This window comes from Protopterus annectens, chromosome 8.part0 (assembly GCF_019279795.1).
Source record: "Protopterus annectens isolate FY-2018-M chromosome 8.part0, PAN1.0, whole genome shotgun sequence".
In the NCBI taxonomy this organism is placed as follows: domain Eukaryota; kingdom Metazoa; phylum Chordata; order Ceratodontiformes; family Protopteridae; genus Protopterus; species Protopterus annectens.
The window spans coordinates 1100529623-1100542523 of NC_056741.1; the positions used below are offsets into that span (position 1 = coordinate 1100529623).

General features: G+C 41.8%; 1 protein-coding gene across 43 annotated transcripts in view; it reads right to left on the minus strand.

Moving 5' to 3' along the window:
• Positions 1–12901, minus strand: part of LOC122809254 (titin-like) — a 3339665-nt gene that overhangs the window by 2643980 nt on the left and 682784 nt on the right. For all 43 annotated transcript variants that reach the window (XM_044080625.1, XM_044080596.1, XM_044080621.1 and 40 more), the window contains 2 exons: positions 8434–8472; positions 8309–8356 (listed from right to left, as the gene is read on the minus strand). In XM_044080625.1, coding sequence (XP_043936560.1) covers positions 8309–8356; positions 8434–8472 — 87 coding nt within the window. The remainder of the gene's footprint in view (positions 1–8308; positions 8357–8433; positions 8473–12901) is intronic.

A 12901-nucleotide genomic window follows, 5' to 3' on the forward strand; every position in this document is an offset into this window, starting at 1 on the left:
AGAGATATCAACAATTAAGAAAGAAACAGAAAAATTACAACTTAAACTTATAAGATTTCCAATAAGTGAAGTACTTGGCCCAGAGCTACTGAAAAGCGTTGATCTCTGTGAGCGGCAAAAGTACAGTTTTGTACCTACCATAAATGTAGATGTTCGAGGATTCCATTGCTGCAGTCCTGACTATTGGGTATAGTCCGCGTCCCAGTCGGCCCGAATACCAGAGTATAAGGCTGACGTCGGTCATGGCGCCTTAGACTGACGTCAGTACGTCAGGGTACTAATGCGCATGACCGACGTCATTTCCTCAGTCTTTTCTTGCCCCAGATGTCAGAAGACCCAAAAGACAAGTCCCAAAAACCTGCACCAAAAACATGTACAATATATACAACAATATATACAAAAAATATAAGCATGTAAACTCACCTACAGAGCCACCCCTAAACACAGAGGGAAGGAGGGAGGTAGATTGGACTGCAGCAATGGAATCCTCGAACATCTACATTTATGGTAGGTACAAAACTGTACTATGTTCTTAGTCTTCGCCTTCCATTGCTGCAGTCCTGACTATTGGGTAGAATCCCAAAGCAGAGGAAAGGGAGGCTGGCAAATTATAAGGAAGTAGGAGCTGATAACATGCCTTGCAAAACAGCAGTGGCAAAACCAGCCCTAGACTTAGAGTAGATAGGAAGATGATAATGCTTAGAGAAAGTATGCACTGAACTCCAAGTAGCTGCTTCCAAAATATCCTTAGTTGCCACCCCTTAGAAATGCTGTAGAAGTGGCAGTAGCCCTAGTGGAATGAGGCCTAATCCCAGCTGGAATCTCCTTGCCATGATGGGAATAACAAAATGCAATGCAAAAGCCAATCCACGGGAAATAGTTTGTTTTGACACAGGCTTGCCCTGTGAACTCAAAACAAAAGAAACAAACAACTGCTGAGACTGCCTAAAATCCTTAGTCCTGCTTAAATAATATCTCAATTGCCTGTGTACATCTAAAGTGTGCAAAATCTTTTCCCTTTATTTTGGGGATCTGCATAAAAAGTAGGCAAATGAATAGTTTGGTTTAAAGCCACACTAGAAACCACCTTAGGCATAAAGGAAGGATTAGTGCATTGATACCCTATCCTTATGGAAAATCAAAAAGGCTCTACTGCCATAAGGGCCTGCAACTCAGACACCCTTCTTGCAGAAGTAATGGCCAACAGAAAAGCAGTCTTCCATGACAAGTATTTCAACTCAGCAGTAGCCGCAGGCTCAAAAGGTTGTAGAGTAAGTTTTTCCAACACAAAATTGAGATCCCAAGCAGGAGTAGGAGCTCTTGGGGGTCTTATATTCTTTGCCCCTCTAAGAAACTGCTTGAACAAAGGATGCGAAAACAAAGGTGGGTCAGAATCATAATGAGCTGAAATTGCTGCAGCATGAATCTTAATGGAAGAGAAGGACAAACCTTTGTCCAATAACTCAGTAAGATATTGAAGAGCCACACTCAAATTAGGCTCAGAAATCTCCAAATTCTTTGCTGTACTCCAAAATAAAAATCTCTTCCATTTGTCTCGTACACCTTCCTTGTACTAGGTCTTCTAGCTTCCATAATCACATTTAAAACTTGCTGAGGAAGTTGAGACCTGCTGTGCTTCAAGAGAGAATATGCCAGGCTGTTAGATGAAGAGAGTGAAGCTTGACATTGAGCAGATGACCATCCTTCTGAGATAACAGATGAGGAATCAGAGGTAAAGGCCATGGAGGCTTCCTTACCAGACTCCGTAGTAGTGGATACCAGTGTTGCGAGGCCAATCGAGCTATCAAAATCATCCTTGGCCTGTCTTGTCTGACCTTTAATAATACCTTTGGAAGAAGAGGCAGAGGTGGAAAGGCATAGACATGAAGGTTTTTCCAACTGAAAGACAGAGCATCCACTTTCCAAGCTGTGTGATGAAACCCCTTTGTGCAATACTTTGGCAGCTGGTGGTTTAGTGGAGAAGCGAACAGATCTATGTCTGGAGTTCCCCATGACACTGTCAATTTCTGAAATACATGAAGATCCAGTTTCCACTGTGGGGATCCATGATTTGTCTGCTTAACACATCTGCTAGGGAGTTCTGTGCTCCTGGCAGAAACCTTGCCTGAAGAGTTAGTTGCAGGCTTAACGCAGTCTCCCATAAAATCATTGCTTGCCTGCATAGAGGATAAGAATGTGTTCCCCTTGCTTGTTGATGTACCACATGACAGTTGTGTTGTCTGTTAGAATCAACACCTGTCCTGGAAGAAGTAACTCCTTGAAAGCCATCAATGCAAACTGGACTGCTAACATCTCCTTCATGTTGATATGTAGATGCTGTAGTCTGGCAGGCCACTTGTCTTGTATCCACTTTCCATTCAGATGAGCTCCCCAAGCAGTGTCCGAGGCATCTGTCGTTAAAATCTGACTCGCCTCTGGCCGGGTCACAGAGAGTCCTTTGTTTAGGTGACATTCCTGAGCTCACCACAAAATTCCTTTTGAAGGCAAGGTATTATTTGAATGACAGTGTCCAAATCCTGGCAGTGCTGTGTCCATACATTTTGAGATACCATTGCAGCTTCCTCATATGCAGTTTGGCATTGGGAAGCACCAGAATACAAGATGCCATGAACCCTAATGCTTGAAGGACTGTCCTTGCAGTCAGCACGGACTGATGAGATAGTTGATGGAAGTAAAGTGACAGACTCTTTTGTTTGTCCGGGGTTAAAAAGGCCATCTGGGCTGCTGTATTCAGTCTCACACCCAGAAAGCACATGTCTTGAGAGGGTACTAGACTGGACTTTATTTCGTTCACAGAATACCCCAGGCATCTTAGCACTGCTATGACATATTCTAGATGCTGTAGAAGGTCTTCCTTTTCTTGAGCCAGAATCAGGCAGTCGTCCAAGTAAGGATAGATTTGAATGCCTTGAAGCCTGAAGCTACCACTGGAGCCAGAACCTTTGTGAATACTCTGGGCGCAGTAGATAAGCCAAAGGGCAATGCAGAGAACTGATAATGAAAATCTCCAGTTGAACCGCAGATACTTTCTGCAACCTAGCCTTATAGGCACATGAAGGTAAGCTTCCTTGAGATCTAAAGTTACCATCCAGTGATCTTTTGCCCAGCAGAGGTAACAGTTGTTGTAACGTCAACATCTTGAACTTGGGAATGTCCAGATAAGTGTTGAGGATAGATAAATCCAAAATTGGTCTCCACGTGTTCCCCTTCTTTGGTACTAGGAACAGGCGAGAATAAAATCGAAGCCCCTTTCTGATACAGGGACTGGCTGAATAGCCCCTATCTGGAGTAAATGAGAAACTTGATTGTGAGCCTCTTTTCTTTGTGGAGGAACATCTGGCATGCCTTTGAAAGGGGGCATTGTGTGGAAATAAAATCTGTAACCGTGATGAATGATATCCAGCACCCATCTGTCTTGAGTGATTAAATCCCAATTTTCTTTGTAAAGAGACAGTCTTCCTCCCAAAGGAGCTGCCAGTCGAGAATCCACTGGCAGCTGAAAAGGCAGGTCATTGGGTCTGCTTACGAAAGGACTGACCCCTGCCCTCACCAGAAGTCTGAGCAGGTGAACTCTCTGATCTAGGCCTAACGAACCTTGAGACCTGCCCTACCACGTCTAGACCTACCCCTAGACTGGGAACCATAAGCAGGATATGTCGACCCCTTAGCAGGCCAATTTCTACTAAACTTGGGAGGCTGCACCTGCAAAAAATCTTTAACAGTCTGCATAGACTTAGCTTTGTCCTCCATTTTCTTTAAAACTGCTTCCACAGGCGGTCCAAACAACACATCAGACTGTAAAGGAGCATCCAAAATCCTGGTCTTAACATGCTCGGCTAAATTCTGATCCTTCAACCAGGCATGTCTGCGAAGAACAGAACTAGTAGCAGCCACCCTCGAGGAGGCCTGAACAGCATCAAAACCACACTGCAAAGAATGCTTACCCACTTGTTCAGACACATGAACCAAATCCAGCAATTCTTTACACTCAATACCTTCCCCGAAAGCATCCACCTTAGATTTCAATTGTGAAAGGAGATAAATCTGATATTTTAGCATATGAAACTGACAATTCAACGCCCTCATGGCTAGAGTGGAAGAAGTATATACTTTCTTACCCCACCTATCCAAAGCCCTAGCCTCTTTATCAGAGGGTACAGGATTTTTAACCACAGAAGCTTTAACACCTTTAGGCCCCTGAGAAACAGTTTCTGGGTCCGCCCTAGGACTCTTAAACAAATACTTATGAGCTTCGGGCACCCTATAATACCTATCAGGCTTAACAGGAGCAGGAGGCAAGGAGTCAGGGTTCAGGGAGCCTCTGCAAAACATCCTCCACCACATTCAACACAGGAGGAATAGCTAAGGGCCTATGCTGGGGTAAAAACAAGAATTCCCTAAGCCTTTTCCTGGAATCAGAGTAATCCTGGCCTTCCCATTTAAAGTGCTCCCTCATGAGGTGAAGAGTCTCTGAAAATGAAAAATCCTCAGGAGGAGAAGCTGTAGGAGTGGAATCATCCACATCAGAATCAGAATAAGTAGGAAACTCTTGTAAGTCTTCCACAGAAGACTCTGAAGCCTGTGAACACTGTTCAAAACTATCAAACTCCTGTTCCACCCTAGGCCTCTTATCAGGCGGGGCATAGAACCTCAGATCAGGGTAAACAAAACGTCTGCCATTTTAAGCAGATGTTTCTTAGGGACAGAGCCGGAGATGCTAGGCGAAGCCCCCACAGAAGCTGAACTTGGCCTACCTCTAAAAGAAGCTTTGGCAACAGAAGGAGGCCCTAACTACCTTGGGAAGAGAGGGAAGAACAGTTACCTGAGAAGCCCCTCAGCCTGGCCTACCTCCTGAGAGGGCACATCCTGTAACAGTAAAGTATCTGCCTGAGACTCCATAGAGACCCCTGGCAAAACCTCTGGCTCCCCTGAGCCTTCTAAAGAACCGGCGTCGGGACTGCGGTTCCTCACCCCTAGGCTTCACTGTTTTGTCCTTGCGCTTCTTGGATGAAGCGGGCGCCGGAGCCGCGGCATATTATAATTGCAACGCTTCCCAAACACTAACCTAGCACAATCTAGCCTCCTCTTAATAGTGCGCTTGTTAAATCTAGCACAAGAGCGGCAACCAACAACGTCGTGCTCAGGCCCTAAACAAGGTATACACAATGTATGATAATCCCTATGCGGTATCTGCTTCCCACAAGAAATACAGTTATTCACTTTTTCTGAGATCGGTTAAATACTGAGGCAAGAAAAAACCAAAATGTTGACTAACGGGGTACTTAGCCAACTCTGTTTCGGTCTGAAACTCCGGTTTCGGAAAATCTCAGAACGCCAACCTGCACTCGCAAAATTGCTTCTGCATCGGACCATGCGGCAAAAAAGACTGAGGAAATGACGTCGGTCATGCGCATTAGTACCCTGGCGTACTGGCGTCAGTCTAAGGCGCCATGATGACCGGCAGCCTTATACTCTGGTATTCGGGCCGACTGGGACGCGGACTATACCCAATAGTCAGGACTGCAGCAATGGAAGACGAAGAACATCGAGATCTGAAGTAGTTGTGAGGTGCATTCTGGGATAAGGAGAGTGCCCAGAAGCTTGTTGAAGGCCTTGAGCTTTGGTAAAAAGCCGACACGGACCCGATGGATCGGATCCAACCCCATCACTGAGAATAAAGGCGAGATTGGACAACATCACATCTTAAGCTTCTTTTACTAAGATCTCTGGAAGAAAAACTTGACAGACCTTTAGGGCTTGTATTACAATTGACCGCCAATGGGACCAGCTTTAACAAAACAAAGACGAACAAAACGTCTCATAAGGATTTCTGAAATTCAATAAATATTCTTTAACTAAAGGAAATAAAGACAAGGTCTGCAGAACCAGCAAGATGTTGGCTGGAGGTCTTTCTGCCTGACAAGGGAAATAAGGCATAGTCAAAACCAGGTTGAACAGTTATATCACTCTTAATGCAACTCTGGGTCAGCTTCTCAGCTGAGATCCTAAGATATTAGGCATGAGAGATGTCACTGTTCTGAAAAAAAGAAACACAACATGTTGTTCTTTGATGTATTTAAATGTTGTTTTCAAACATCAAATCAGTACCATCACCTTCTTTCAAATTTTATATGGGGTTTAGGTGTCGCATAAACTGTTGCCACATATGTTGGTCTGGATGACTACAAGAATGATGGCAAACTTACCCAGGAGTGTCTACCTATCTGTTAATCTCTCATAGTATTTTATGATGTGGCTGAATCTCGCAATGGTCTTCTGCGGCCATAAGCTTTGTACAAGCCTATGAACCTAAAAACGAGTGCTACTCTCTTTCAGTTATGCCTACCTGCCACACAGTTTCTCCCACCAATCCATCCATCTCATGGCTGAACATTCCCATCTCTTGTGGCCTTCTTTTTGTGTCTCCCAAATCTGATCTACCAAATTATCTTTAGCACTCTTGCACATATGACTGAACCACCTCAATCTGTTCTTTCTGATTTGATTTTCTCTGCAACTGAGGCTACTTTGCCTTCAGCTCTGATGTCTTCATTTTATCAACTATCCCACAAGTGTGCACTCTACTTTCTGTCTCAGACACTTCATTTTCATCATCTCAAGCCTTCCCTCTTTTGCTTTGTCTTCAGTGTCTGCAATTTTGTGTCATACAGAAACACTGGATGCACTATTTTATAGACCTTACTTTCCAGCTTCTCTGGTACTCTTCTGTCACACACTGCATGTGACACTTTGTGCCAGCTGGCCGCAACATTTCCGATTTAGCTACAACTTCCTTATTCCGATTTCTCTTCTCCTCAATCATGCCTTACAGATGCACAAATGTCTTAACCTGTTAGTCTATCTTCCACTCTCAGTTTTCAGGTGCTTCTGATTCTCACAAATTGCTGCCATGACCAGAGTTTTAGCTGCACTCATTTTCATCTCCTCTATATGCACTTTTCCATTCCTCACCTACCATTTGATGAAATTCAGTAGTGCAATGTCATCTGCATACAGTAACTTTGTTGATCTACTCCATCTGAGCAGTTTGCTGATTTTTGCCTTCATTAATATAAGGTGTGGGCCAACAGCTGACCCATAATGTGAACTATGGCACAAATAATCTCAATGAAGTAAACTGTCAAAAATGACAAAGATACATCCCAACAATGAGTATGTAAGAAGCTGCAAATATTTTTCTGGAGCCTCACTGACTTTCAGAAAGACATGCACTCAAGGTAATGGGTATGCACAAGCAAAGACACTAATAACATAAAAAATGGAAAGACAATGAAGAAAGTGTTGAATAGCAAATCATAAATAAAACAGAAGGAAGAGGGCAAACTAAATTAATAACTTTTGCAGAGATATGAGCACACATGCAGCCTTTCAATGAGTAGTCAATACTGAGTGTTCACAAGCTCTCACAAACAATTCTGTAGTTTGGCTTTCTAACACACACTGAGGCAAACAACCTAATGGTCCCACCACTTACTCACTGATGAAAAATATTTTCAAATGAGTCTTCAGTGTCCATCTCCTTTAATATCTGAACAAGACTCCCTCTGCCCTGTCTTTCTTCCATGGTTAATACCCTCCTATCAGTGTTCTCAGTACTATAAGTGTCCAGCTTATGCCCCTCCCTCGGAGTTTGTACCATCTGTTCCCACTCAATTCTCCTCTTTAACCCTAAGACATGCACTGCTCCTTACAATCCTATGATTATCTGTATTCCTCTATTAGCAAAAATTATCAAATGTGGACAGTGTTCCAGGGATGAACTATCAGGTACTATTTGTACAACTTCAGAACCACCTCCCCTAAACCCAGCATTTTACATATGCCCTCCAAAACTCTTCTAGATGGCTCAACAAGGGTTAGCTTTGGTGAAATTATAGTTTTACATTCTTCTGTCAAACCCTTCCTTGTAATATGTCCACTAATTTGTATTATTTCCTTGCTCACCCCCCAAAACATCATCTTTCATATCTTAGTACTATAATAAAGCTGCATTTTACTGTCTAGGTCTCTAGCAAGCTATCTTCTTTTTCTTCTCCTTTCATCTTTGATGACCCAATCTTTATGTGAGCAATCATATCAGTACAGTCAACTATGGGAAATAAATGATAATGGTCCGCAGCCATGAAAGGAGTGCCAATAACAACAGCAATATTGTTAAAGCACAGCAATTTAATCAGAGAGCATTTGGCAGACATATTAGAAACACTTCGAGTAACATGTTCAGATATAAATATGCAATATCTTACTAGAATACAGTGATACTTGCCTTTTCTAGGCCTTCCCACCTTTCGCCGGATGACATGTTTTTCTAGAACTAAAGAAAATCCACATTAACCAAGTGCTTACTGAAATTTTATACCTGATTGATGCCTTATCCACACATTAACTTACCTTTTCTGGGTCTTCCAATTTTCTTGATCAGTGGTGTCTCTGAATTACAACAGAAATGAAAAACATTGTTAACTGCCTATGCTAGGTCACAATATTAAGCGTTAGACAGGGAGAGACACTGTGATAACTGACTATATGATTCAAATCCTTTTTCTCCTGAAAAAATGACAGACACTACAGCAGCATATTATGCAACTACCAAACATATATTAGCAATAATAATAACAATCATAAAGACAATCAACAACTGTTTTTAATACACAAATCTTTCATGAAACTTTTTTTTACTTAGCAATAATGACTGTCTAACAAATGTACAGTCTGAGAATGCATTTTATTTCTTTTAATCAAGGTGAAAATTTCTGCATGCTTGAAAAAAAACACTGCATCCACAAATAAGACATACAGCTGCTTCTTGCAAATACTCAATACTTCAGCCATGGTAACAGTACTATGACTGCCCTTTTGCTCCTTATGAACACAATAGTGACCAACTTGAACAGCAGGCTGACTGGAACCATGTTTATTTATTTAAGAAAAACTTCTGAAATGGTCATATGTAAGATTCTCCTCCCAGTACCCCTGCAACATGGCTTTGGTGAAAGGTCTGTTGCTTGGTTTGCCAGCTATCAAGATTTAAACAGTTAAACTGGGAAACTACTACTACTCTTGTTTCCAATAAAATGGGAATATACAGGGATCTGTCTAGTAACATGACACTTTCTTACCGTATCAATTAATATGCAACAAGAACTTCCTTGCAAAATTTATGCCTGTGATAGCCTTTCCTATGCTCAGAATTTGGCTATTTTTTTCTGGAAGATGCGCATACCCTCTTCTACACGTCATGGTGTTAGACTTCAGACTAGATTAGTATGCAAAGCTCTTGACTGCCTTCATAAATTCATGCCCATCTGCTGAACAAGCACACATCCCATAAATCAGATGAATATTTGTACCCCAGACCCTTGGCACATAGGTATAAATAAAGCCCTGACTGCTTCCCAGATTACCCATGTTCAATTAGTAGGATGAATGGGTCAGGGGAGGATGAGAGTGAGCAGCCAATGCCAGCTCGCTCATCCTTGGGAAAGGTACCCTGGCTTTCCACAACAGTGACATGAAGAGCATGGTAAGCAGCATGCTGCTTGATCAGGAGGTTGCACATCTGTGGAAGAAAATAAAGAATACAAGAAAACAGCAGACCTGCAAAGAATACTACAAAACTGATAAAGTCTACTATTAAGGCCTGTAGCTCATGATGCATTCTAAGAGCTGGTTCTACTGCAGACAGCATCACAAAGCAAGATTTTGTTATTCTAGAAATGTAAACTGGATAATGTTCAAAGGAAGACCACAACAATCGTGTATGGCCTACACCAGAAGCCATAGAAACTGGGACAGGAACAGCTTAATATGTACAGTTTTCAAAAAAGAAGAAAAAGTAGAACATAACAGGAGTTATTTAGTACCTCAAAGGTATCAAAAGAATACAAGTGGTAAACTTCATAATGCTTGCTGAGTGAAGGTATCACCTTCAGCAGCTCCAAGATAGAGTGCTATTTTAACAATTATATCTAATAATTTTCATATAGTGAGTAAACTTTGCTTCACTGTAAAGTGAAGTTACATAAAGGTGCTGCCACTGGTAGACCTCAACTACGCGTTTTTAACAGTGAAACATTTATCTGAAAGTTTATTATGTAAGAATGGTGGCAAGAGTGCTGCAAGGGATGAAGAAGAAAAAAAGGAAATTTATAATTTCACCTCAGCAGCAGTGGTACTATTATTGGAGGCTATTTTATTTTCTTGGCGTTATGAAAACTGAACAATATTTAAGATATTTGGTGAAAATGGATACATCTGACGTTCATGAGGATTACTTTGATCTGTGATTAAGCAAAAGCCACTTTTGTCATTACAGAGAATATCAAGATACAAAAACAGCAAGTTGCAAAGTCTTAAGAGAAACTGACAATGTTTACTACAAAAGTAATTTAAACCAGGTGAAAAGAGGGAATCTGGCTGTGCTATATGCTTCATATGAAAGACAATACAGTGGAATGATCAGATTAGTCCACTAAACAATATTACACTATTCAGCATACATGGCTCCTTTGCATGTGCTAGAGCAGCTGTGTACTAAGTAAACAGCCATGTCACTAATTTATAGAAAAGTGGCAAAGTATGTCAAAAGTAGGTAGTGAGAGAGAGAGTTTTTATTAATGACTATTAAAACCAAACAACTAGACGGGAAACAAAATTTGCAGGGGTGATGCATGCAAGAAAATAAAAAAAGGATTGAAATTCAAATTGATTTACCTACCTGATTTTAAATGTTTTTTTTTTTTCTGATGGAGTAGTCACTTTTGTTGATGGACAGGATCTGGCAGTATGTGGTTTTAAAAGAATATGACAGACTCCAAGATCAAAGTGGTTAAACTTGGCAGATTCCGAGAAGGAGGAGGTCTGGTCTGAGTACTAGCTAGAATGTAGGGGCATTTCTGAAATACATGTTTTTGCTTAATGTGGTATGGCTAATAACAGATTATAAAAAGTACAGCTAAAGTTAATAGCTTTTTAGCATTTGGAGTTTTTGAAGGATGTTCAGTGTTCAATATATTGCTAAGTCACAAAAATTTAATTTTACAAGGTAAAAGTTTTTTTGGAAAGGCTCACCCAGACTGCTACACTTTGCTGTGAGGGAAAGGTTGGTTTGCTTTTTATTTGTTGCATTTTGTATTAGTTTATTGCCTTTTTATATTTTGAGTGCTATGATTTCTTTTCTTTACCTTGTGCTTTGCTTGTGTTCTGCTTTTAACTACATATTAAAACTTCAAAAGACACCACAGCTCTGTCTCTTGTGAGTCGGACAGAAATTAAAACAGATCAATTAAGGAAACCTTAAACCAATTAAGGAAGCCATACAAAAACTTTACAACAAAGGGAAGAAACGTTTGCAGGAAAGAGGAAAATCCCAGGATGCAAAAAACTCCCTTACCAGCCTCAGTAAGAAGCTGAGATCCCTCATAAAATCCTCCTAAGCTAGTTACGAAAATAAAATTGCCAAAGATTCCAAAGACAACCACAAGGCATTCTATAACTATGTCAAGAACCTAAATGGCAATGCTCAGATCTGCACTGATCCCAAGGATATTGCCAATAACCTGGCAGATCAATTTAGTGCCAACTTCACCCCCCTCTCACCCCCTAAATGGCCCATCTCAATCCTGGAAGACTGCTAAATTCCGGTAATAATGGCCACAAAGGTAAAAAACACACTCTCCAAAGCTAAGAATACAGCATCATCCATGGGACCAGATGACATCCAGGGATATGTACTACATGAACTACAAAATGAACTGGCACCTCACCTAAGTGTCATGTTTAATTACACCCTCACCTCAGGCTTCATGCCCACTGAATGGCGCACAGCTACAGTTATCCCACTCCACAAGGGGGGATCCACCTTGGATCCTGGGAGCTACTGCCCCCTCAGTCTGACGAGCCCGATCTGCAAGGCCATGGAACGTATTATCATGGAACTTATAAACGAAGACATATGGCAACTTTAAAACACTGGACCCCACCCAGTCTGGGTTTGTGAAGGGCCTATCTTGTCTCCTGAACCTGACAGACTTCTTTGAATCAGTCTCCAGAGCCGTGGATGAGGGTAAGGCAGTCCACACAGCCTACCTGAACCTCGGCAAGGCCTTTGACACCATCCCCCACTCTGGAATCATAGATAAACTTACTAGGCTGGGCATTAATCCCTACCTCACTCGATGGGTTGCCAACTGGCTTACTGACAGAACCCACATTGTAAAAGTAGCTGACTCCAAATCCAGCTCCAGACAAGTGACAAGTGGAGTATCTCACGGTTCAGTCCTGGGATCTCTCTTGTTTGGCATCTACTTCTCTGAAGTACAGGCCAACACTAAGGGACTCTGGCTAACAAAGTTCGCAGATGACTGCAAACTAGGAGCCATTAGTGAATCCCCAAATTATGTCGATACTCTACAAAAGGGCCTTACAGAAACAGATGCTTGGTGCCAGAGCCATGGGCTCAAGCTCAATGCCAAGAAATGTATAGTTGTCCCCTTTGGGAAAAAACATGTACCCGTGAATCATCACATAGGTGGCAGTACACTAAATACTGAAAGTGTGATAACAGACTTAGGGACACAGGTGAACAGTGGTCTCGCCTTCAATAACCACATTGTCACAAGTGTCAGGAAATCCTTCTATGTGACGCACCTCATCACTAAGGGCTTTTCATCCAGAAAAAAGGAGGTCATTGTCCCACTGTACTCATCCCCTCATTAGACCCATTACAGAATACAATGCCCCATTTGGCATGTACCTCTCAAGACATATGCAACAACTGGAAAGGCCGCAAAAATACCTCACTAAAAGAATCACAGGACTAAAGCAGATGCCCTATGCTGACCGTCTTAAACTCCAGCTA